Source organism: Nerophis lumbriciformis, linkage group LG02 (assembly GCF_033978685.3).
Source record: "Nerophis lumbriciformis linkage group LG02, RoL_Nlum_v2.1, whole genome shotgun sequence".
In the NCBI taxonomy this organism is placed as follows: Eukaryota; Metazoa; Chordata; class Actinopteri; order Syngnathiformes; family Syngnathidae; genus Nerophis; species Nerophis lumbriciformis.
Window position 1 is genome coordinate 67,699,001 of NC_084549.2, and position 24,593 is coordinate 67,723,593.

Below are 24,593 nucleotides of genomic sequence, written 5' to 3' on the forward strand. Positions count from 1 at the left end.
GTAAATATGTCACCAAGTCATGATGTAAATATGTCACTACGTAGGCAGGTATATAAGTAAATATGTCACTACATAGGCAGGTATATAAGTAAATATGTCACCAAGTCATGATGTAAATATGTCACTACATAGGCAGGTATATAAGTAAATATGTCACTACATAGGCAGGTATATAAGTAAATATGTCACTAAGTAATGATGTAAATATATCATTACGTGGGCAGGCATATAAGTAAATATGTCACTACATAGGAAGGTATATAAGTAAATATGTCACCAAGTCATGATGTAAATATGACACTACGTAGACAGGTATATAAGTAAATATGTCACCAAGTCATGATGTAAATATGTCACTACGTAGGCAGGTATATAAGTAAATATGTCACTACATAGGCAGGTATATAAGTAAATATGTCACTAAGTAATGATGTAAATATGTCATTACGTAGGCAGGCATATAAGTAAATATGTCACTACATAGGAAGGTATATAAGTAAATATGTCACCAAGTCATGATGTAAATATGTCACTACGTAGACAGGTATATAAGTAAATATGTCACCAAGTAATGATGTAAATATGTCACTACGTAGGCAGGTATATAAGTAAATATGTCACTACATAGGCAGGTATATAAGTAAATATGTCACCAAGTCATGATGTAAATATGTCACTACATAGGCAGGTATATAAGTAAATATGTCACTACATAGGCAGGTATATAAGTAAATATGTCACTAAGTAATGATGTAAATATATCATTACGTGGGCAGGCATATAAGTAAATATGTCACTACATAGGAAGGTGTATAAGTAAATATGTCACCAAGTCATGATGTAAATATGACACTACGTAGACAGGTATATAAGTAAATATGTCACCAAGTCATGATGTAAATATGTCACTACGTAGGCAGGTATATAAGTAAATATGTCACTACATAGGCAGGTATATAAGTAAATATGTCACTAAGTAATGATGTAAATATGTCATTACGTAGGCAGGTATATAAGTAAATATGTCACTACATAGGAAGGTATATAAGTAAATATGTCACCAAGTCATGATGTAAATATGTCACTACGTAGGCAGGTATATAAGTAAATATGTCACCAAGTAATGATGTAAATATGTCACTATGTAGGCAGGTATATAAGTAAATATGTCACTACATAGGAAGGTATATAAGTAAATATGTCACTACGTAGGCAGGTATATAAGTAAATATGTCACCAAGTCATGATGTAAATATGTCACTACGTAGGCAGGTATATAAGTAAATATGTCACTACATAGGCAGGTATATAAGTAAATATGTCACCAAGTCATGATGTAAATATGTCACTACATAGGCAGGTATATAAGTAAATATGTCACTACATAGGCAGGTATATAAGTAAATATGTCACTAAGTAATGATGTAAATATATCATTACGTGGGCAGGCATATAAGTAAATATGTCACTACATAGGAAGGTATATAAGTAAATATGTCACCAAGTCATGATGTAAATATGTCACTACGTAGGCAGGTATATAAGTAAATATGTCACTACGTAGACAGGTATATAAGTAAATATGTCACCAAGTCATGATGTAAATATGTCACTACGTAGGCAGGTATATAAGTAAATATGTCACTACATAGGCAGGTATATAAGTAAATATGTCACTAAGTAATGATGTAAATATGTCATTACGTAGGCAGGCATATAAGTACATATGTCACTACATAGGAAGGTATATAAGTAAATATGTCACCAAGTCATGATGTAAATATGTCACTACGTAGACAGGTATATAAGTAAATATGTCACCAAGTAATGATGTAAATATGTCACTACGTAGGCAGGTATATAAGTAAATATGTCACTACATAGGCAGGTATATAAGTAAATATGTCACCAAGTCATGATGTAAATATGTCACTACATAGGCAGGTATATAAGTAAATATGTCACTACATAGGCAGGTATATAAGTAAATATGTCACTAAGTAATGATGTAAATATATCATTACGTGGGCAGGCATATAAGTAAATATGTCACTACATAGGAAGGTGTATAAGTAAATATGTCACCAAGTCATGATGTAAATATGACACTACGTAGACAGGTATATAAGTAAATATGTCACCAAGTCATGATGTAAATATGTCACTACGTAGGCAGGTATATAAGTAAATATGTCACTACATAGGCAGGTATATAAGTATATATGTCACTAAGTAATGATGTAAATATGTCATTACGTAGGCAGGTATATAAGTAAATATGTCACTACATAGGAAGGTATATAAGTAAATATGTCACCAAGTCATGATGTAAATATGTCACTACGTAGGCAGGTATATAAGTAAATATGTCACCAAGTAATGATGTAAATATGTCACTATGTAGGCAGGTATATAAGTAAATATGTCACTACATAGGAAGGTATATAAGTAAATATGTCACTACGTAGGCAGGTATATAAGTAAATATGTCACCAAGTCATGATGTAAATATGTCACTACGTAGGCAGGTATATAAGTAAATATGTCACTACATAGGCAGGTATATAAGTAAATATGTCACCAAGTCATGATGTAAATATGTCACTACATAGGCAGGTATATAAGTAAATATGTCACTACATAGGCAGGTATATAAGTAAATATGTCACTAAGTAATGATGTAAATATATCATTACGTGGGCAGGCATATAAGTAAATATGTCACTACATAGGAAGGTATATAAGTAAATATGTCACCAAGTCATGATGTAAATATGACACTACGTAGACAGGTATATAAGTAAATATGTCACCAAGTCATGATGTAAATATGTCACTACGTAGGCAGGTATATAAGTAAATATGTCACTACATAGGCAGGTATATAAGTAAATATGTCACTAAGTAATGATGTAAATATGTCATTACGTAGGCAGGCATATAAGTAAATATGTCACTACATAGGAAGGTATATAAGTAAATATGTCACCAAGTCATGATGTAAATATGTCACTACGTAGACAGGTATATAAGTAAATATGTCACCAAGTAATGATGTAAATATGTCACTACGTAGGCAGGTATATAAGTAAATATGTCACTACATAGGCAGGTATATAAGTAAATATGTCACCAAGTCATGATGTAAATATGTCACTACATAGGCAGGTATATAAGTAAATATGTCACTACATAGGCAGGTATATAAGTAAATATGTCACTAAGTAATGATGTAAATATATCATTACGTGGGCAGGCATATAAGTAAATATGTCACTACATAGGAAGGTGTATAAGTAAATATGTCACCAAGTCATGATGTAAATATGACACTACGTAGACAGGTATATAAGTAAATATGTCACCAAGTCATGATGTAAATATGTCACTACGTAGGCAGGTATATAAGTAAATATGTCACTACATAGGCAGGTATATAAGTAAATATGTCACTAAGTAATGATGTAAATATGTCATTACGTAGGCAGGTATATAAGTAAATATGTCACTACATAGGAAGGTATATAAGTAAATATGTCACCAAGTCATGATGTAAATATGTCACTACGTAGGCAGGTATATAAGTAAATATGTCACCAAGTAATGATGTAAATATGTCACTATGTAGGCAGGTATATAAGTAAATATGTCACTACATAGGAAGGTATATAAGTAAATATGTCACTACGTAGGCAGGTATATAAGTAAATATGTCACCAAGTCATGATGTAAATATGTCACTACGTAGGCAGGTATATAAGTAAATATGTCACTACATAGGCAGGTATATAAGTAAATATGTCACCAAGTCATGATGTAAATATGTCACTACATAGGCAGGTATATAAGTAAATATGTCACTACATAGGCAGGTATATAAGTAAATATGTCACTAAGTAATGATGTAAATATATCATTACGTGGGCAGGCATATAAGTAAATATGTCACTACATAGGAAGGTATATAAGTAAATATGTCACCAAGTCATGATGTAAATATGACACTACGTAGACAGGTATATAAGTAAATATGTCACCAAGTCATGATGTAAATATGTCACTACGTAGGCAGGTATATAAGTAAATATGTCACTACATAGGCAGGTATATAAGTAAATATGTCACTAAGTAATGATGTAAATATGTCATTACGTAGGCAGGCATATAAGTAAATATGTCACTACATAGGAAGGTATATAAGTAAATATGTCACCAAGTCATGATGTAAATATGTCACTACGTAGACAGGTATATAAGTAAATATGTCACCAAGTAATGATGTAAATATGTCACTACGTAGGCAGGTATATAAGTAAATATGTCACTACATAGGCAGGTATATAAGTAAATATGTCACCAAGTCATGATGTAAATATGTCACTACATAGGCAGGTATATAAGTAAATATGTCACTACATAGGCAGGTATATAAGTAAATATGTCACTAAGTAATGATGTAAATATATCATTACGTGGGCAGGCATATAAGTAAATATGTCACTACATAGGAAGGTGTATAAGTAAATATGTCACCAAGTCATGATGTAAATATGACACTACGTAGACAGGTATATAAGTAAATATGTCACCAAGTCATGATGTAAATATGTCACTACGTAGGCAGGTATATAAGTAAATATGTCACTACATAGGCAGGTATATAAGTAAATATGTCACTAAGTAATGATGTAAATATGTCATTACGTAGGCAGGCATATAAGTAAATATGTCACTACATAGGAAGGTATATAAGTAAATATGTCACCAAGTCATGATGTAAATATGTCACTACATAGACAGGTATATAAATAAATATGTCACCAAGTAATGATGTAAATATGTCACTACGTAGGCAGGTATATAAGTAAATATGTCACTACATAGGAAGGTATATAAGTAAATATGTCACTATGTAGGCAGGTATATAAGTAAATATGTCACTACGTAGGCAGGTATATACAGTCGTGGTCGTACACTTGTAAAGAACATAATATCATGGCTGTCTTGAGTTTCCAATAATTTCTACAACTCCTAATTGTTTTGTGATAGAGTGATTGGAGCACATACTTGTTGGTCACAAAAAACATTCATGAAGTTTGCTTCTTTAATTAATTTATTATGGGTCTACTGAAAATGTGAGCAAAAGTGCTGGGTCAAAAGTATACATACAGCAATGTTAATATTTGCTTCCATGTCCCTTGGCAAGTTTCACTGCAATAAGGCGCTTTTGGTAGCCATCCACAAGCTTCTGCTTGAATTTTTTGACCACTCCTCTTGACAAAATTGGTGCAGTTCAGCTAAATGTGTTGGTTTTCTGACATGGACTTGTTTCTTCAGCATTGTCCACACGTTTAAGTCAGGACTTTGGGAAGGCCGTTCTAAAACCTTAATTCTAGCCTGATTTAGCCATTCCTTGACCGCTTTTGACGTGTGTTTGGGGTCATTGTCCTGTTGGAACACCCAACCTCCGGGCTGATGATTTCAGGTTGTCCTGAAGAATTTGGAAGTAATCCTCCTTTTTCATTGTTCCATCGGCAGCAAAACAGGCCCAGAGCATAATACTACCACCACCATGTTTGACGGTAGGGATGGTGTTCTTGGGATTAAAGGCCTCACCTTTTCTCCTCCAAACATATTGCTGGGTATTGTGGCCAAACAGCTCCATTTTTGTTTCATCTGACCCCAGAACTTTCCTCCAGAAGGTCTTATCTTTGTCAATGAGATCAGCAGCTAACTTAAGGTGTCGCTTCTGGAGCAAGGGATTCCTTCTTGCATAGTAGCCTCTCAGTCCATGGCGATGCAAAACATGCTTGACTGTGTTCCAGCAGCTTCCAAATTAATTGCAGACCTGCTTTTTGGTGTTTCTCGGTTGACTCTTGGTCATCCTGACCAATTTTCTCTCAGCAGCAGGTGATATACTACACGGTCTAGCTCCGTCCTATCTTGCTGATTGCATTGTACCATATGTCCCGGCAAGAAATCTGCGTTCAAAGAACTCCGGCTTATTAGTGATTCCCAGAGCCCAAAAAAAGTCTGCGGGCTATAGAGCGTTTTCTATTGGGGCTCCAGTACTATGGAATGCCCTCCCGGTAACAATTAGAGATGCTACCTCAGTAGAAGCATTTAAGTCCCATCTTAAAACTCATTTGTATACTCTAGCCTTTAAATAGACCCCCTTTTTAGACCAGTTGATCTGCCGTTTCTTTTCTTTTCTCCTCTGCTCCCCTCTCCCTTGTGGGGGGGGGGGGGGGGGGGGGGGGGGGCACAGGTCCGGTGGCCATGGATGAAGTGATGGCTGTCCAGAGTCGGGACCCGGGGTGGACCGCTCGCCTGTGCATCGGCTGGGAACAGCTCTGCGCTGCTGACCCGTCTCCGCTCGGGATGGTGTCCTGCTGGCCCCACTATGGACTGGACTCTTACTATTATAGGCGTGGCGCAGTGGGAGAGTGGCCGTGCGCAACCCGAGGGTCACTGGTTCAATCCCCACCTAGTACCAACCTCGTCATGTCCGTTGTGTCCTGAGCAAGACACTTCACCCTTGCTCCTGATGGGTGCTGGTTAGCGCCTTGCATGGCAGCTCCCTCCATCAGTGTGTGAATGTGTGTGTGAATGGGTAAATGTGGAAGTAGTGTCAAAGCGCTTTGAGTACCTTGAAGGTAGAAAAGCGCTATACAAGTACAACCCATTTATTATGTTGGATCCACTATGGACTGGACTCTCACAATATTATGTCAGACCCACTCGACATCCATTCCATATGCGGTCCTCTCCAAGGTTTCTCATAGTCATTCACATCGACGTCCCACTGCGGTGAGTTTTTCCTTGCCCTTATGTGGGCTTTGTACCGAGGATGTCGTTGTGGCTTGTGCAGCCCTTTGAGACACTTGTGATTTAGGACTATATAAATAAACATTGATTGATTGATATAGATTGTGTTTTCTTCCTGATCATGGCAGTGACAAAACTGTGCCATGCACTTTATACTTACAATTGTCTGCACAGTTGCTCTTGGGACCTTAAGCTGCTTTGAAATGGCTCCAAAGTGACTTTCCTGACTTGTTCAAGTCAATGATTCGTTTTTTTTCAGATCCGTGCTGAGTTCCTTTGACTTTCCCATTGTCGTGTTTGTAACCGAGTCTAATGACGGCATCACATGAGCCCTATTTAAATGGACTTAGAGAAGTCAACAGGTGTCGTCAATCCTAATCACTCACATGACGTTAAGAGGCCATGCCATGAAGCTAATTTGATTTGATTGGAACTTTTCTACATCACCAAAATTGATAATGTATGTTGCTGTATGTATACTTTTGACCCAGCACATTTGCTCACATTTTCAGTAGACCCATAATAAATTCATTAAAGAAGCAAACTTCATGAATGTTTTTTGTGACCAACAAGTATGTGCCCTAATCACTCTATCACAAAAAAACAAGAGTTGTAGAAATTATTGGAAACTTGCCATTATGTTCTTTACAAGTGTACGACTGTATAACTTAGTAAGCAGGTAAGTAAGTAAATGACTAAGTGTTTAAATACATAAGTAAGTTAGCAGGTAAATGGATGAGTACAACAAGTGTGCATAAAGGTGTGTTACCTGCAGCAGCACCTTCCCGCTGTAGACGCTCATGGGATACATGGTGCCAAAGGTCATGAGAGCGATGGCGACCGCTGAGGCCGTGTCCACCGCGTTGAAGTTACTACACACAACACAACACTCGTCAACCTTCTGTCGTCAAACGTGCAGTGTTTCCGCGGCAACGCAAAGGCAGAGCGGATGCCTTACTTGATCTCGATGAGCATGTAGGTGACGCAGAGCGACAGCGCCCCCGCCAGGTTGATGAGGACAAAGGGATTCATGCGCGGCAGCAGCACACTGCTCAGACCTGGAATGACGCCGCACAGACTGCACAAACACACACACACACATACACACATAGGGTCACAGGGTCACTAGTAATTAGTGGAAAAGACACAAACAATGCAGATGATCATGTGCTGACTACCAATAATAATATTAGGTTATCATAAATAAGTGCACAAAGATACCATGTCAGTTTTACATCTTGAAATGATGTCATAGTAAACACACATTTATGTAACCCAGCCACACACTGGGGAGGTGACGGGGGGGTCAGACAGTACAACACAGACAGTCTCACACACACACACACACACACACACACACACACACACACACACACACACACACACACACACACACACGCACGTGCAGACTTTGGTTGTTAGTGAGCTGCTACTTAATGACCTTCACTTCACACAAGTCCCTTTATGATAACCTTTTGACCTCTTGAGTCCCTGCAGCGCAATGAACAATACTCGCACATACACACACATACGTACAAATACACACAAACACACACACACACACAGAGTAAAAAGTAGGCTGGAGTGTCCTGTTGACTTGGCTTCTCAGCCAATCACAGCTCACTTGTGCTGCACCAACTGGATTGCTCACCCTGTGTGTGTGTGCGCGCGTGTGTGTGTGTGTGTGTGTGTGTGTGTGTGTGTGTGTGTGTGTGTGTGTGTGTATCATAGTGCACCCCCGGGGGCTTACACAGCGAGAGGTAACATTACGACATGGCGCGTCTGCGCGTTAGGGCTGCAACATGAGAAAAGACACGATGAAGAATGTATTGAGGAAGAAAAACATTGATATTGTCAGCCAATCAGGACCATAGCTGTCACTGACATGTTCACTAATAAACATGTCACTCATAAACAAGTCATTACTAAACATGTCATTACTAAACATGTCACTCATGAACATGTCATTACTAAACATGTCACTCATGAACATGTCATTACTAAACATGTCACTCATGAACATGTCATAATAAACATTTCACTCATGAACATGTCATTACTAAACATGTCACTCATGAACATGTCATTACTAAACATGTCACTCATGACCATGTCATTAATAAACATGTCATTACTAAACATGTCACTCATGAACATGTCATAATAAACATGTCACTCATGAACATGTCATTACTAAACATGTCACTTATGAACATGTCATTACTAAACATGTCACTCATGAACATGTCATTACTAAACATGTCACTCATGAAAATGTCATTAATAAACATGTTACTCATGAACATGTCATTAATAAACATGTCATTACTAAATATGTCATGAACATGTCATTAATAAACATGTCATTACTAAACATGTCACTCATGAACAAGTCACTACTAAACATGTCACTTATGAACATGTCATTACTAAACATTTAATTCATAAACATGTCACTTATAAACATGTCATTCATAAACACGTCATTACTAAACATGTCACTCATGACCATGTCATTAATAAACATGTCACTCATGAACATGTCATAATAAACATGTCACTCATGAACATGTCATTACTAAACATGTCACTTATGAACATGTCATTACTAAACATGTCACTCATGAACATGTCATTACTAAACATGTCACTTATGAACATGTCATTACTAAACATGTCACTCATGAAAATGTCATTAATAAACATGTTACTCATGAACATGTCATTAATTAACATGTCATTACTAAATATGTCATGAACATGTCATTAATAAACATGTCATTACTAAACATGTCATTCATAAACAAGTCATTACTAAACATGTCATTCATGATCATGTCATTACTATACAGGTCATTCATAAACGTGTCATTCATGAACATGTCACTGATTAACATGTCATTACTAAACATACCATTACTAAGCATGTCACTCATGAACATGTCATTACTAAAGATGCCATTCATGAACATGTCATTACTAAACATGTCATTCATAAACATGTCATTACTAAACATGTCACTAATGAAAATGTCAATGCTAAACATGTCACTCATGAACATTTAATTACTAAACATGTCATTCATAAACATGTCATTACTAAACATGCCACTCATGAACAAGTAATTACTAAACATGTCATTCATGAACATGTCATTACTAAACATGTCATTCATAAACAAGTCATTACTGAACATGTCATTCATTATCATGTCATTACTAAACAGGTCATTCATAAACGTGTCATTCATGAACATGTCTCTACTAAACATGTCACTCATGAACATGTCATTACTAAAGATGTCATTACTAAACATGTCATTCATAAACATGTCACTCATGAAAATGTCATTACTAAACATGTTACTTATGAACACTTAATTACTAAACATGTAATTCATAAACATGTCATTACTAAATATGTCACTCATGAACAAGTAATTACTAAACATGTCATTCATGAACATGTCATTAATAAATATGTCACTCATGAACTTGTTATTCATAAACATGCCATTACTAAACATGTCACTCATGAACAAGTCATTACTAAACATGTCATTCATAAACATGTCACTCATGAACATGTCATTCATAAACACGTCATTAATAAACATGTCATTACTAAACATGTCATTAATGAATATGTCATTACTAAACATGTCATTACTAAACATGTCACTCATGAACATGTCATTCATAAACACGTCATTAATAAACATGTCATTACTAAACATGTCATTAATCAATATGTCATTACTAAACATGTCATTACTAAACATGTTAATGAATGTCATTAAATGACACATTCAGTTGCGACAAGTTTACTAATTACACGCTCAGTAAAGACATGTTCAGCACTCACATTCACTGCTGACATGTTCATTAATGACATGCCCGCTAGTCACATGTTCACTAGTGACATGTTCACTAATGACATGTTCACTAATGACATGTTCACTAGTGACATGTAATGATATATTCACTAATGACATGTTAACTAATGACATGTTCACCACTGACATGTTAACTAATGACATGTTCACCACTGACATGTTAACTAATGACATGTTCACCACTGACATGTTAACTAATGACATTCACGACTGACGTGTTGAATAGTGACATATTGACTAGTGACATGTTCATTAATGATATGTTGACCAGAGACATAATTTGTCCAGTGTGTGATGCCAATAGAGACTTCTCAGGTATCATGTGTGTTGAACTTTGCCCCTTGAACTCAAGTGATGGAGGACAGTCTTTTAAGAAAAGATGATCCTCCACAGTGAAGTTAGTTAATAAGTTAGTTAGTGATTTAATCATATTAGTGCAGGTGAAGACTTCCTGCTGATGATGATTGGATGATGACGACGATGATGAGATATTTACCTTCTGCTCATATCTGCTACGTGTTCCTGAAGCCAACTGCTGCTGGCCGCTGTAAAACACACACAACATTTCAAATGATGACACTGATGATGGTGTGTGTGTGAATTATAGTGAAGTAAAGTGAATTATTTTTATATAGCACTTTTCTCTAGAGACTCAAATTGCTTTACCATTAGCTACATCTTTGAGATACATTTAAACTAGTTTGAGTGGCACTGGGAGCAGGTGGGTAAAAGTGTCTCGCCCAAGGACACAACGGCAGTGACGAGGATGGCGGACGCGGGGATCGAACCTGAAACACTCAAATTGCTGGCCAGGCCACTCTACCAGCCGAGCGTTCATAAAACGCATGCAACGACACTGAAATGATGCGTTATTATACGTGCTGTGGCGCCATCTTTTGGACACGCTCACTTCAAGTGCTGCTGGGTGAACGTCGACAACATTTTATTCTGTTAAGTGCTTTCAGTTGAAAGAAGCACCGCTGGCTGTCCATAGCGTTTCTACTCGTAGGGATTCTTCCACCGTCACTCCAAGCAACGTTTGTACGTTTTACAATATAACTAAAACAATTCTTACTTACTAAAGCGCTGTAGGAGCGTTTTCATGCACACTTGTACGTGCTATCGTAATGTAATCAAGCCTCGTTAGCATTAGCTAACATGCTAACACGTTTAGGAGTGTCTGCGTTAGTATTATTAGTAGAGATGTCCGATAATGGCTTTTTTTTATATCCAATATTCCGATATCGTCCAACTCTTAATTACCGATTCCGATATCAACCGATACCGATACATACAGTCGTGGAATTAACACATTATTATGCCTAATTTTGTTGTGATGCCCCGCTGGATGCATTAAACAATGTAACAAGGTTTTCCAAAATAAATTAACTCAAGTTATGGGGAAAAAATGCCAACATGGCACTGCCATATTTATTATTGAAGTCACAAAGTGCTTTTTTTTTTTAACATGCCTCAAAACAGCAGCTTGGAATTTGGGACATGCTCTCCCTGAGAGAGCATGAGGAGGTTGAGGTGGGCGGAGTTGGGGGGGGACAGGGGTGTATATTGTAGTGTCCCGAAAGAGTTAGTGCTGCAAGGGGTTCTGGGTATTTGTTCTGTTGTGTTTATGTTGTGTTACGGTGCGGATGTTCTCCCGAAATGGGTTTGTCATTCTTGTTTGGTGTGGGTTCACAGTGTGGCGCATATTTGTAACAGTGTTAAAGTTGTTTATACGGCCACCCTCAGTGTGACCCGCATGGCTGTTGACCAAGTATGCATGGCATTCACTTGTGTGTGTGAAAAGCCGTAGATATTATGTGACTGGGCCGGCACGCAAAGGCAGTGCCTTTAAGGTTTATTGGCGCTCTGTGCTTCTCCCTACGTCCGTGTACACAGCGGCGTTTTGAAAAAGTCTTACATTTTACTTTTTGAAACCGATACCGATAATTTCCGATATTACATTTTAAAGCATTTATCGGCCGATAATATCGGCAGTCCGTTATTATCGGACATCCCTAATTATTAACTTACAACGGCATGCTTTTTGTATTGTTTCAGTTTCACAAATTCCTCAGTAAATTCACCAAAACGTCACCGTGGAGTTATTGAGTCTGTTCAGCTGATTGGAGAGCAGGCTTACACAGCTAGTGGGTCCATGACCATGACTTCTGTTTTGTTTGAACGGCCGTTTTACTGCCGTGTTGGGAAACAATTAAGGTATGTAAATAAACATTTATTAGATATTTATGTGTAAATAACTCATTTCACAACGTATATATATCTGCGACTTATAGTCCGGTGCGGCTAATATATAGACATATTTTCTTCATCTAAAATCTAGTGGGTGCAATTTACAGTCCGAAAAATGTGATCATCTTTCAAATAAAAGTGCATAAAAGTTAGCAGACAGGAGTGAAAAGATCAGCAAGCGCGCTTTAAAAAAATCATTAGTGGTGTACGGGAGGCTGCGTCGCCGCTCTTTTAATCTTTGACGACGCTAGGAGTCCCGCAGGCTCAACGTCAGGTCACTCTGCCATCACGTCGCATCCTGTTCAGTGTGTGTGTGTGTGTGTGTGTGTGTGTGTGTGTGTGTGTGTGTGTGTGTGTCCTCGCTCTGTTTGTTTTGCTGCTGTGAGTAAGCACAAACAAACATTTTAATGGACTGACTTATTTATGATGTGTGTGAACGAGGAGCGCGCACCATCGGCGTGTGTCGGCCCCCCCCACGCCACAAACCACTACAACCCCAGCCCCCGAACACCACCGGCGACCGCCGCCCCCCCCCCGGCACAAAACATCTCCACTGTCTGGAACATTGTTGCATAACACACTTTTAGTCTCGCTCCATCAGAGAGCGCGCGAGAGCAAGAGAGAGAGAGAGAGAGAGAGAGAGAGTGTGTGTACGTGTGTGTGCAATGAGTGAGAGATAATGTGTGTTTCAGCAAAGTGCATGTGTGTGTGTGTTTGTGTAGTTTCATGCCCCTCCCATCCAAAAATGTCAGATGTTAAGTGATGTTGAGACTGCTCACAACGCAGTAGACAGCTGAGACAGACACACACACACACACACACACACACACACACACACACACACACACACACACACACACACACACACACACACACACACACAAAAACACACACACACACACACTGACCTCATTCATTGGTACAGTGTTTGTAGTGAGGAAGGAGAAATGTGGATCAGAGGTAGACTGGAAGGTAAAGGAAAGGTAAGAGGAAGGAGGAGAAGGACACATTGCTTCAATCAAGATGATGGTCTTCAATTGAGGCACAGAAGGAAGGAAGGAAAGAGGGACTGAGGAGAAGGAGATAAGGTAGTAGGAAAGGAGCCAAATCACCTCTTCAAGTATCAGTAGAGTGTAAAAACAAGTTGACTTTATATCTTAATTGTGTTTCATTGTGTCCATTAAACCATATCAATTATATTTACGATCCACAAAGTATGTGAAAATACCGTTGTGGAGGGGGGGCGTGGCCTGCGGGCCTGCCGCGGAACGGGGTGTGCACAGCAACAGGTGAGAAGATGGCCCAGGTGGGCCTTGTTATTTAATCACCTGTCGCCTTTATTAGCAGCAGCCGGGATGAGACACGGACTGAGACACGCTCGACTGAAAAGTCCCAAAATATATTGCTGTAAAGCAATCCCTGCATAAAAATAAAAGACTGTTACCTCAGACTGCCGGGCTCACAAGAAGAATATTTGTGTCAGGAGAACCCACAGGAGGGCAACCTCTCCAGCCGTCTGTCACAAAATGCCACAGTCGGCCATTTTGAATATTCCGCACTGCACACCTTCGGTAATTTCCGTAGATTCTACGTCACTGTAGGCACACCTCTGCACTCTGACCACATTATTAGAGCAGTCATACTGGAAATACGCAAACATTGTAAAGAGATGTGCTGTTTATCATTCACAATCCTTATGTAAGACAAGAACACATGCTTTTATTTTGTTATGCATTCTAAATTGTAAATAAAATATCTAACAATTGAGTCAACAGATGGAGGGTCCTCTCATTATATTCCATAAAAAGTGCTAACAATACTCCATTTACATGTCGTGACCTGAAAATGAAGCAAATATGAGTGATAATGTTATAAGTGCTAACGCAGACGGACTATTTTAGCGGCGCATTGATAGCAGTGAACTAATTCTAGCTTTCGTTGCTATTGTTGACACACTGTAAGGCAGTGGCTGCTTCTGCTTGGTCTCAAACTTGCTAAAAGTACATTCTAAATTATAATTCATGCATCTCTCACCTGCTAGTAGACAAAGTGGACCGACAGGCTGGCCCACTTTCACATCCCCCGAGATGGCCAAAAAGACGCTAGTCCCGGCAACTTTTATTTAACACTTCGTGAGAATTGCTGAATTATGTGAGCATCCTGTCGGTCGGCATCCCAGCGAGAGTGGAAATATTACAGTAAGTGTTTGTTTTATTATGGTTAGTTTGTATGTTTAGCACCTAGCAATGACGCTAATGCAATAGCGTCACATAAAACCTACACTCACAGCTTCTAAAACTTATTGCTCATCCTCTTTGTGTTCGGGCTCAAAAATATAAGGTTCTGGATCATACATTTTCCCAAAGTAATTGTTGTTGGCTCTCACCAAGTCTGCTTGATTAGCATTGTTGTTGATGGGGAAGGGATCTGTGGTTCCTCCTACGTCACTGGCTTCCTCATTATCTTTCAAAATGGCTCGGGAATCTTCGTGAGATTGACACTATTTTGATCATATTGATTTATTCGCAATCTTTCTAAGTCCTTTGGTGTCATAAATCAGAGAGATACGACAATGGCTTCATTGTTTTTCCACTCCACTGGTACTTTAAAGAGGAGGGTCTAACCTTTGACCCCGGGGATTCCTGGGTGACATGACAATTGACTATGATAATCCAATAGAACAAAAGCAAAATTGTTGTGCCACCCCTGAGAGAGTGAGGATTATCAAACACACACACACACACACACACACACACACACACACACACACACACACACACACACACACACACACACACACACACACACACACACACACACACACACGCGTGTGGTACCTTGGGACACGCAGGCGAAGGGTTTGTTGCGCACTGACATGAGAGTGAGCAGGTTGAAGAAGAGCGCCACAAACGTGCCCACCAGCAGGCGACCTCTGCAGACAAAACAACAACAACAAGATGACGTTTAGGCTCCTCCTCCATCAAAGATCCTCTATTGAGGGGAACTTCCACTCAGTCAATCATTCCAACCCTCCTCAGACCTAAAGTCTGCTTCTTAGTTTTCATGAAGGTCTGGAGGTGTTGAAATTGCCATGTAAAATCACTAATACTAACTAGTAGCATGTTTATTGCATATTCAACGTAAATTAGCATCCAGCTAGCGCATTTTGAAACGTGTTCCCGATTAGACTGCTCACCTGTGGGATGCTCCAAATAAGTGTTTGATGAGCATTCCTCAACTTTATCAGTCTTTTTTGCCACTTGTCCCAGCTTTTTTGAAACATGTTGCAGGCATTAAATTCCAAATGAGCTTATTTGCAAAAAATAACAAAGTTTTCCATTTTGAACGTTAAGTATCTTGTCTTTGCAGTCTATTCAATTGACTATATGTTGAAAAAGATTAGCAAATCATTGTATTCTCTTTTTATTTACCATTTACACAAGGTGCCAACTTCACTGGTTTTGGGGTTTGTACTTGTTACTGCAGTATTATTCTACGTATTATCCTAGTTGTTACTACAGTATTATCCTACGTATTACTACAGTATTATCCTACGTATTAAAGTTAAGTTAAAGTTAAAGTTAAAATACCAATGATTGTCACACACACACTAGGTGTGGTGAAATTTGTCCTCTGCATTTGACCCATCCCCTTTGATCACCCCCTGGGAGGTGAGGGGAGCAGTGAGCAGCAGCGGTGCCGCGCCCGGGAATCATTTTTGGTGATTTAACCCCCAATTCCAACCCTTGATGCTGAGTGCCAAGCAGGGAGGTAATGGGTCCCATTTTTATAGTCTTTGGTATGACTCGGCCGGGGTTTGAACTCACAGCCTACCAATCTCAGGGCGGACACTCTAACCACTAGGCCACTGAGTAGGTACTACAGTATTATCCTAGTTTTTACTACAGTATTATCCTACGTATTACTACAGTATTATCCTAGTTTTTACTACAGTATTATCCTACGTATTACTACAGTATTATCCTACGTATTACTACAGTATTATCCTAGTTGTTACTACAGTATTATCCTACGTATTACTACAGTATTATCCTAGTTGTTACTACAGTATTATCCTACGTATTACTACAGTATTATCCTACATATTACTACAGTATTATCCTACTTGTTACTACAGTATTATCCTACATATTACTACAGTATTATCCTAGTTGTTACTACAGTATTATCCTACCTATTACTACAGTATTATCCTACGTATTACTACAGTATTATCCTACCAATTACTACAGTATTATCCTAGTTGTTACGACAGTATTATCCTACTTGTTACTACAGTATTATCCTACGTATTACTACAGTATTATCCTACCAATTACTACAGTATTATCTTAGTTGTTACTACAGTATTATCCTACTTGTTACTACAGTATTATCCTACTTAATACTACAGTATTATAATAGTTGTTACTACAGTATTATCCTACCTATTACTACAGTATTATCCTACGTATTACTACAGTATTATCCTACCAATTACTACAGTATTATCCTAGTTGTTACGACAGTATTATCCTACTTGTTACTACAGTATTATCCTACGTTTTACTATAGTATTATCCTACCAATTACTACAGTATTATCCTAGTTGTTACTACAGTATTATCCTACTTGTTACTACAGTATTATCCTACTTAATACTACAGTATTATAATAGTTGTTACTACAGTATTATCCTACCTGTTACTACAGTATTATCCTACATATTACTAAAGTATTATCCTACCAATTACTACAGTATTATCCTAGTTGTTACGACAGTATTATCCTACTTGTTACTACAGTATTATCCTATGTTTTACTATAGTATTATCCTACCAATTACTACAGTATTATCCTAGTTGTTACTACAGTATTATCCTACTTGTTACTACAGTATTATCCTACTTAATACTACAGTATTATAATAGTTGTTACTACAGTATTATCCTACCTGTTACTACAGTATTATCCTACGTATTACTAAAGTATTATCCTACCAATTACTACAGTATTATCCTAGTTGTTACTACAGTATTATCCTACCTGTTACTGCAGTATTATCCTACGTATTACTACAGTATTATCCTACCAAATACTACAGTATTATCCTACTTATTACTACATTATTATCCTACCAATTACTACAGTATTATCCTAGTTGTTACTACAGTATTATCCTACGTATTACTACAGTATTATCCTACTTGTTACTACAGTATTATCCTACGTATTACTACAGTATTATGCTACATATTACTACAGCATTGTTCCAATAAACTCACCAAAACACAGAATCAGTGAAACACCTGTCCTTGTCTACCTGCAACTTAATGTAGTAGCACACAATGATGTAGGAGGCTCCATTAAGTGCGAGAGTGCGACGCACGGGCAGAAGTGGGGGTTCTTTCTAAATAAGATACCCGGAAGAGAAATGGATGTCATTGAAACCAATTTGGGTGTGAACCTGTCAGCCTGCAGGGGCTGGGGACCACATTGTTTGTATTCTTCATGAGCGACCGTCACCACAAGTCTTGGTGTCGTGTCGCGAAGCCCCAACACGGACGACTTGGCGGCGAGTTGTGTGTGCGGCGGAGAGCGGCTCGGTTGGCGTTGTTGGAGTGCGGTTTGCGGCTCTCCCCACAATAAAAGGGATTAGTGAGGGCTTTGGGCAGATCAAACCGGACGAGCCTTAAACCTGTCTCCTGTGACGAGATTACACCCCCCGCTGCCCGCCGCCCTCCCCGGGTGGACGCCATGAGAGACGGACAGGTGTCGGGCCGCAGACACATACCTTCTCCCTCGCTGCTTGTCGCTAATCTCTTCTGATTGGTGTGTGTGTATGTGTGTGTGTGTGTGTGTGTCCAGTCAGTGGCTCACTGTCGGGCAGCCCTTTGCCTCCCGCTGATTGTTTGGACCAATGTTTGGGCTCCTAAATGGATTGTCCCGTGTGATTAGTGGAGCCAAGTGGGCAGTTTTATCAGTCGTCCTCACGTACACAATTGTTACAACTCTTTAATCCTTCACTCTCTTTTAACTCCCTTTTTTCCCCTGTTAAGTCTGCCGACTTAGCGTTTCTTCAACCTCGTCTGATGAGAACAACAAATAAACTTGTGCGATGTGGGATTGGTCGCATCCCTGGAGAGCTTTGCTTTTGTCAACAGCTGCCAGTGTGTGTGTGTGTGTGTGTGTGTGTGTGTGTGTGTGTCACAATGAAAGGGAATGTGTCACTAATACTCACGTATGGACCTCAGGCTGCTCCATGAAGCGCTCCACGCTGAAACACACACACACACAAATACTAGTTATCATTTGGAATGGGGACCAAGTTTTTGATCATGACTTGTGGGGACCACCCTTTCTACAGGTTGTGGAGACATAAAAAAAATGGTGTAAAATGTCCACTGCCCAGTTAGCTCATACACGTCTTTAAATCTCTGGATTGATGAAGTCATGTGCTGATCATTCTTACTGGGGACCCTAGGGAAAAGGAGTTAATATGGTTCATGGGGACCAAATTTAAATAATTTTGCATAGTTCACACAACTTTTTACGTGACTACTGAGGACCATTTAAAAAAAAAAAGAAGTTCAAATTAAATATGACATGATCCTCGTTATGGGGACCAGGTGGAAGTGATTAACTATACACGGAAGAAGTGTGAGCAGAGCAGCGAGTGCAGTACCAGCTACAGCCCGATGAGGGGGCTGCTGTGCAAATGTCTCACACTCAAACTAACCAGTAAACATGTTTTATGGGCCAAAGCTTAAAAATCACTTAGGCATCTTCAGAATGGATCTGACTATCATTTAAAAAGGTTTCCCTTTAGGGGACCTATTTTTTGTCCCCATACCGTCAGAGGTCCCCTAAAGGTGACTGTGTAAACAGAGCCATGTCCCCATTAAGTAAGCATTGCCAGAACACACACACACACACACACACACACACACTCGGTCAAGAACGTGTAGATTGTAGCAAGGCAACTTCAAATAGTAACACAACAATGCCCATTAACATTGATTATTAGTAATCAAGCAGGTCGATAAGCATTATTCATTTGCAGTAAAAGTTATTCAAAGGTGAATATTTTATGTCAGTAAACATCTGGAAAAGGCTTAAAGTTGTTTTTTTAACATCATTTTTTAGGAAAGGTGGGACCAGTAGTGACATAATGTTGAATGTTGTGTTTAATTTAGCAGCAAACACCTTTATTACGCGTGTCTAAGAGGAGCATCAACATTTTATTTCAAAATAAAATTGGTCAAAACTAGAGATGTCCGATAATATCGGACTGCCGATATTATCGGCCGATAAATGCTCTAAGATGTAATATTGGAAATTTTCGGTATCGGTTTCAAAATTATCGGTATCGGTTTCTAAAAGTAAAATGTATGACTTTTTAAAACGCAGCTGTGTACACGGACGTAGGGAGATGTACAGAGCGCCAATAAACCTTAAAGGCACTTCCTTTGCGCGCCGGCCCAGTCACATAATATCTACGGCTTTTCACACACACAAGTGAATGCCATATAAGTCACACTGAGGGTGGCCGTATAAACAACTTTAACACTGTTACAAATATGCGCCACACTGTGAACCCATAACAAACAAGAATGACAAACACATTTCGGGAGAACATCCGCACCGTAACACGACATAAACACAACAGAACAAATACCCAGAACCCCTTGCAGTACTAACTCTTCCGGGTCGCTACTATATACACCCCCCGTTACCCTGCAAAAGTTCACTTTAAAGTTGTATGTTTCTTTTTTTTATAGTGTCAAACAAGTGTGTGTGTGTGTGTGTGTGTGTGTGTGTGTGTGTGTGTGTGTGTGTGTGTGTGTGTGTGTGTGTGAGAGAGAAAGAATTGGAGTGATTGAGACATGTGAGGTGAATATAAGGAGACAAGGTGAGAACCAACAGGAAATACACTAACACCAATGCACACTGACACCACACACACACACACACACACACACACACACACACACACACTCATTGACGACACAAATGGCCGCTCCATCTGCCCTTAAATGTTTCTGAGACAACTTGAGCGCGTAAAGCACAAAGAGTTTGTTTCCGGAAATTCAATCGGGGAAGAAGTTGGCAAGTGAAACCTATACTGTCCAAAATACACCTGAAGTACGTGTAGCTAAAGTACTGTGTGTATATTCTACTACAATTGAAATATACTTTGTAATGTTGTTATTTAGTGTACATTTTAATTAATATTAATTCATATTTGAATTGGTGTAATTGTGTTTTCAATATTTAATTATTTAAATGTTGAATGAATTTGTACAAGTAATAAGTGTAATATACTGTATGTACAAGTAGTAAGTGTAATATACTGTACGTACAAGTAATAAGTATAATATACTGTATGTACAAGTAATAAGTATAATATACTGCATGTACAAGTAATAAGTGTAATATATAGTATGTACAAACCCTGTTTCCATATGAGTTGGGAAATTGTGTTAGATGTAAATATAAACGGAATACAATGATTTGCAAATCCTTTTCAACCCATATTCAGTTGAATATGCTACAAAGACAACATATTTGATGTTCAAACTGATAAACATTTTTTTTTTTTTGCAAATAATCATTAACTTTAGAATTTGATGCCAGCAACACGTGACAAAGAAGTTGGGAAAGGTGGCAAGAAATACTGATAAAGTTGAGGAATGCTCATCAAACACTTATTTGGAACATCCCACAGGTGTGCAGGCTATTTGGGAACAGGTGGGTGCCATGATTGGGTATAAAAACAGCTTCCCAAAAAATGCTCAGTCTTTCACAAGAAAGGATGGGGCGAGGTACACCCCTTTGTCCACAACTGCATGAGCAAATAGTCAAACAGTTTAAGAACAACGTTTCTCAAAGTGCAATTGTAAGGAATTTAGGGATTTCAACATCTACGGTCCGTAATATCATCAAAAGGTTCAGAGAATCTGGAGAAATCACTCCACGTAAGCGGCATGGCCGGAAACCAACATTGAATGACCGTGACCTTCGATCCCTCAGACGGCACTGTATCAAAAACCGACATCAATCTCTAAAGGATATCACCACATGGGCTCAGGAACACTTCAGAAAACCACTGTCACTAAATACAGTTGGTCGCTACATCTGTAAGTGCAAGTTAAAGCTCTATTATGCAAAGCGAAAGCCATTTATCAACAACATCCAGAAACGCCGCCGGCTTCTCTGGGCCCGAGATCATCTAAGATGGACTCATGCAAAGTGGAAAAGTGTTCTGTGGTCTGACGAGTCCACATTTCCAAATTGTTTTTGTAAATATTCGACATTGTGTCATCCGGACCAAAGGGGAAGCGAACTATCCAGACTGTTATCGACGCAAAGTTCAAAAGCCAGCATCTGTGATGGTATGGGGGTTCATTAGTACCCAAGGCATGGGTAACTTACACATCTGTGAAGGCATCATTAATGCTGAAAGGTACAAACAGGTTTTGGAACAACATATGCTGCCATCTAAGCGCCGTATTTTCATGGACGCCCCTGCTTATTTCAGCAAGACAATGCCAAGCCACATTCAGCACGTGTTACAACAGCGTGGCTTCGTAAAAAAAGAGTGTGGGTACTTTCCTGGCCCGCCTGCAGTCCAGACCTGTCTCCCATCGAAAATGTGTGGCGCATTATGAAGCGTAAAATACGACAGCGGAGACCCCGGACTGTTGAATGACTGAAGCTCTACATAAAACAAGAATGGGAAAGAATTCCACTTTCAAAGCTTCAACAATTAGTTTCCTCAGTTCCCAATCGTTTATTGAGTGCTGTTAAAAGAAAAGGTGATGTAACACAGTGGTGAACATGCCCTTTCCCAACTACTTTAGTTAATTATTATTTGCAAAAAAAAAAAAAAAGTTTATGAGTTTGAACATCAAATATCTTGTCAATTGAATATGGGGTGAAAAGGATTTGCAAATCATTGTATTCTGTTTATATTTACATCTAACACAATTTCCCAACTCATATGGAAACGGGGTTTGTACAAGTAATAAGTATAAAGTGAAGTGTCAAGTGAAGTGACGTTGCAGGAACCTCTTGGTGATGGCCTAAATCTTTTTTTTAAATACTGTTCTTAAGAGTGTATTAATCCACTCCGTCCCATTTAAAATATGTTTTCATGATGGCTTTTATATTAGCCTCTAAACCTTTCAAAATAAGCCTAAACCTGCACAGATTCAGGTAAATAAACAGCAGTCTAATGGGGCTTAGACCTGTAAGTGCCTCTAGGTCAAATGATTGCATTCCACCTATAATGACATTTTGACGTGGTGCACTTTATTTTGAAAAGTACCAAAATAAAGGTGTGGGGACAAGCCTCATGCAATGGTGGAAGTTTGGAGGTGTATTGTCTGGAAGCTGTGGTTAAGTTGTAGTAAACACCGGCTTGTTGGGAGTGAGGATGGGGTCCAATTGTTCTGTCGTGTGTGTGTGTGTGTGTGTGTGTGTGTGTGTGTGTGTGTGTGTGTGTGTGTGTGTGTGTGTGTGTGTGTGTGTTGGTGCACCCTGTGTGAGGGCAATAATGGAGGCAGACAGTTGGAGATATGTTTTGTTTTGTTGTGGAAATAGTCTTTGTTGCTGCCAGCCACGCTAGGAAATAATTGTAATTTTAATGAAGGAAGACAGAGTGACATGTGATGCTTTTCAACTTCAAACCATCTCTTCATGTGTGTGTGTGTGTGTGTAGACATACTGTACACACCTCTCCTTCAGGATGAACAAGGCTCCCAGCTGGATCAGAACAGTGGAGGCAAAAACGGCCAGAACCTCCAGTCTGTCAAACCTGGACAAAAGTGGGACACGCGGTCAAACGTGGGACCAAACTCCGCCCACTGAACTTCTGCTAGCGTTCTATGAACGAACACACACACACACACACACACACACAGCTGGTAACTGTTGGCGACCCTGTGACCTCTGCGTCCATCTGTTGTCTCAGTTGGCCGAACTCTGAACCCGACAACCTGCTCGTGACGGAACTCAACCACCGCCATAGTCAGAACTAGTTGGTAACGGGACATCTTCGGAGCCTTCGACGCTTGAAAGGTGACGGACAGGATGTGTGCACGCGGTCACGCGTCTGCTCGGCAAACAAAATACGGACGAGCTAGCGAGAGAGCCAAGGAGAGGCCGGAGCTTGAAAACCTCGTCCCGCGGTTCAAGTGTCCTGCTTGTGATTATGTAAACAAAGACACGTGAGGCGAAAGCAGCGTGTCGCTAATGTTCAGTGAAGATTGACAAGAGCTACGAGATGTTTTACTACGGATAAAATCCATCTGGTAACTCTTACTTTTCTGCTCCGCCGCTCCCAGTCTGTGGAACGCTCTCCCTGACCACCTGAGGGCACCACAGACTGTGGATGCTTTTAAAAAAGGCTTAAAAACCCTTCTTTTTAAAACAGCCTTTTTTTTTAGATATATGCATACTAGTTCTCACTATTTGGCTGTTCTAGTTTTTATTTTTCTATTTTTTTTATTTTATTGTTTTTAATACACTGCAGCACTTTGAGGTTGTTTACTCAATGTAAAGTGCTTTTTACAAATAAAATCAATTATTATTATCTTACTGTTCCACTTGTCTGCA

General features: G+C 39.0%; 1 protein-coding gene across 1 annotated transcript in view; it reads right to left on the reverse strand.

Annotated features, from left to right (window-relative positions):
* The window catches only part of slc30a6 (solute carrier family 30 member 6), a 91,519-nt gene that overhangs the window by 18,890 nt on the left and 48,036 nt on the right, over window positions 1-24,593 (reverse strand). Inside the window, exons 7-12 of the mRNA XM_061967895.1 lie at window positions 23,713-23,793; window positions 19,216-19,251; window positions 15,812-15,906; window positions 11,221-11,269; window positions 7,787-7,906; window positions 7,598-7,700 (exon numbers count right to left, since the gene is read on the reverse strand). Coding sequence (XP_061823879.1) covers window positions 7,598-7,700; window positions 7,787-7,906; window positions 11,221-11,269; window positions 15,812-15,906; window positions 19,216-19,251; window positions 23,713-23,793 — 484 coding nt within the window. The remainder of the gene's footprint in view (window positions 1-7,597; window positions 7,701-7,786; window positions 7,907-11,220; window positions 11,270-15,811; window positions 15,907-19,215; window positions 19,252-23,712; window positions 23,794-24,593) is intronic.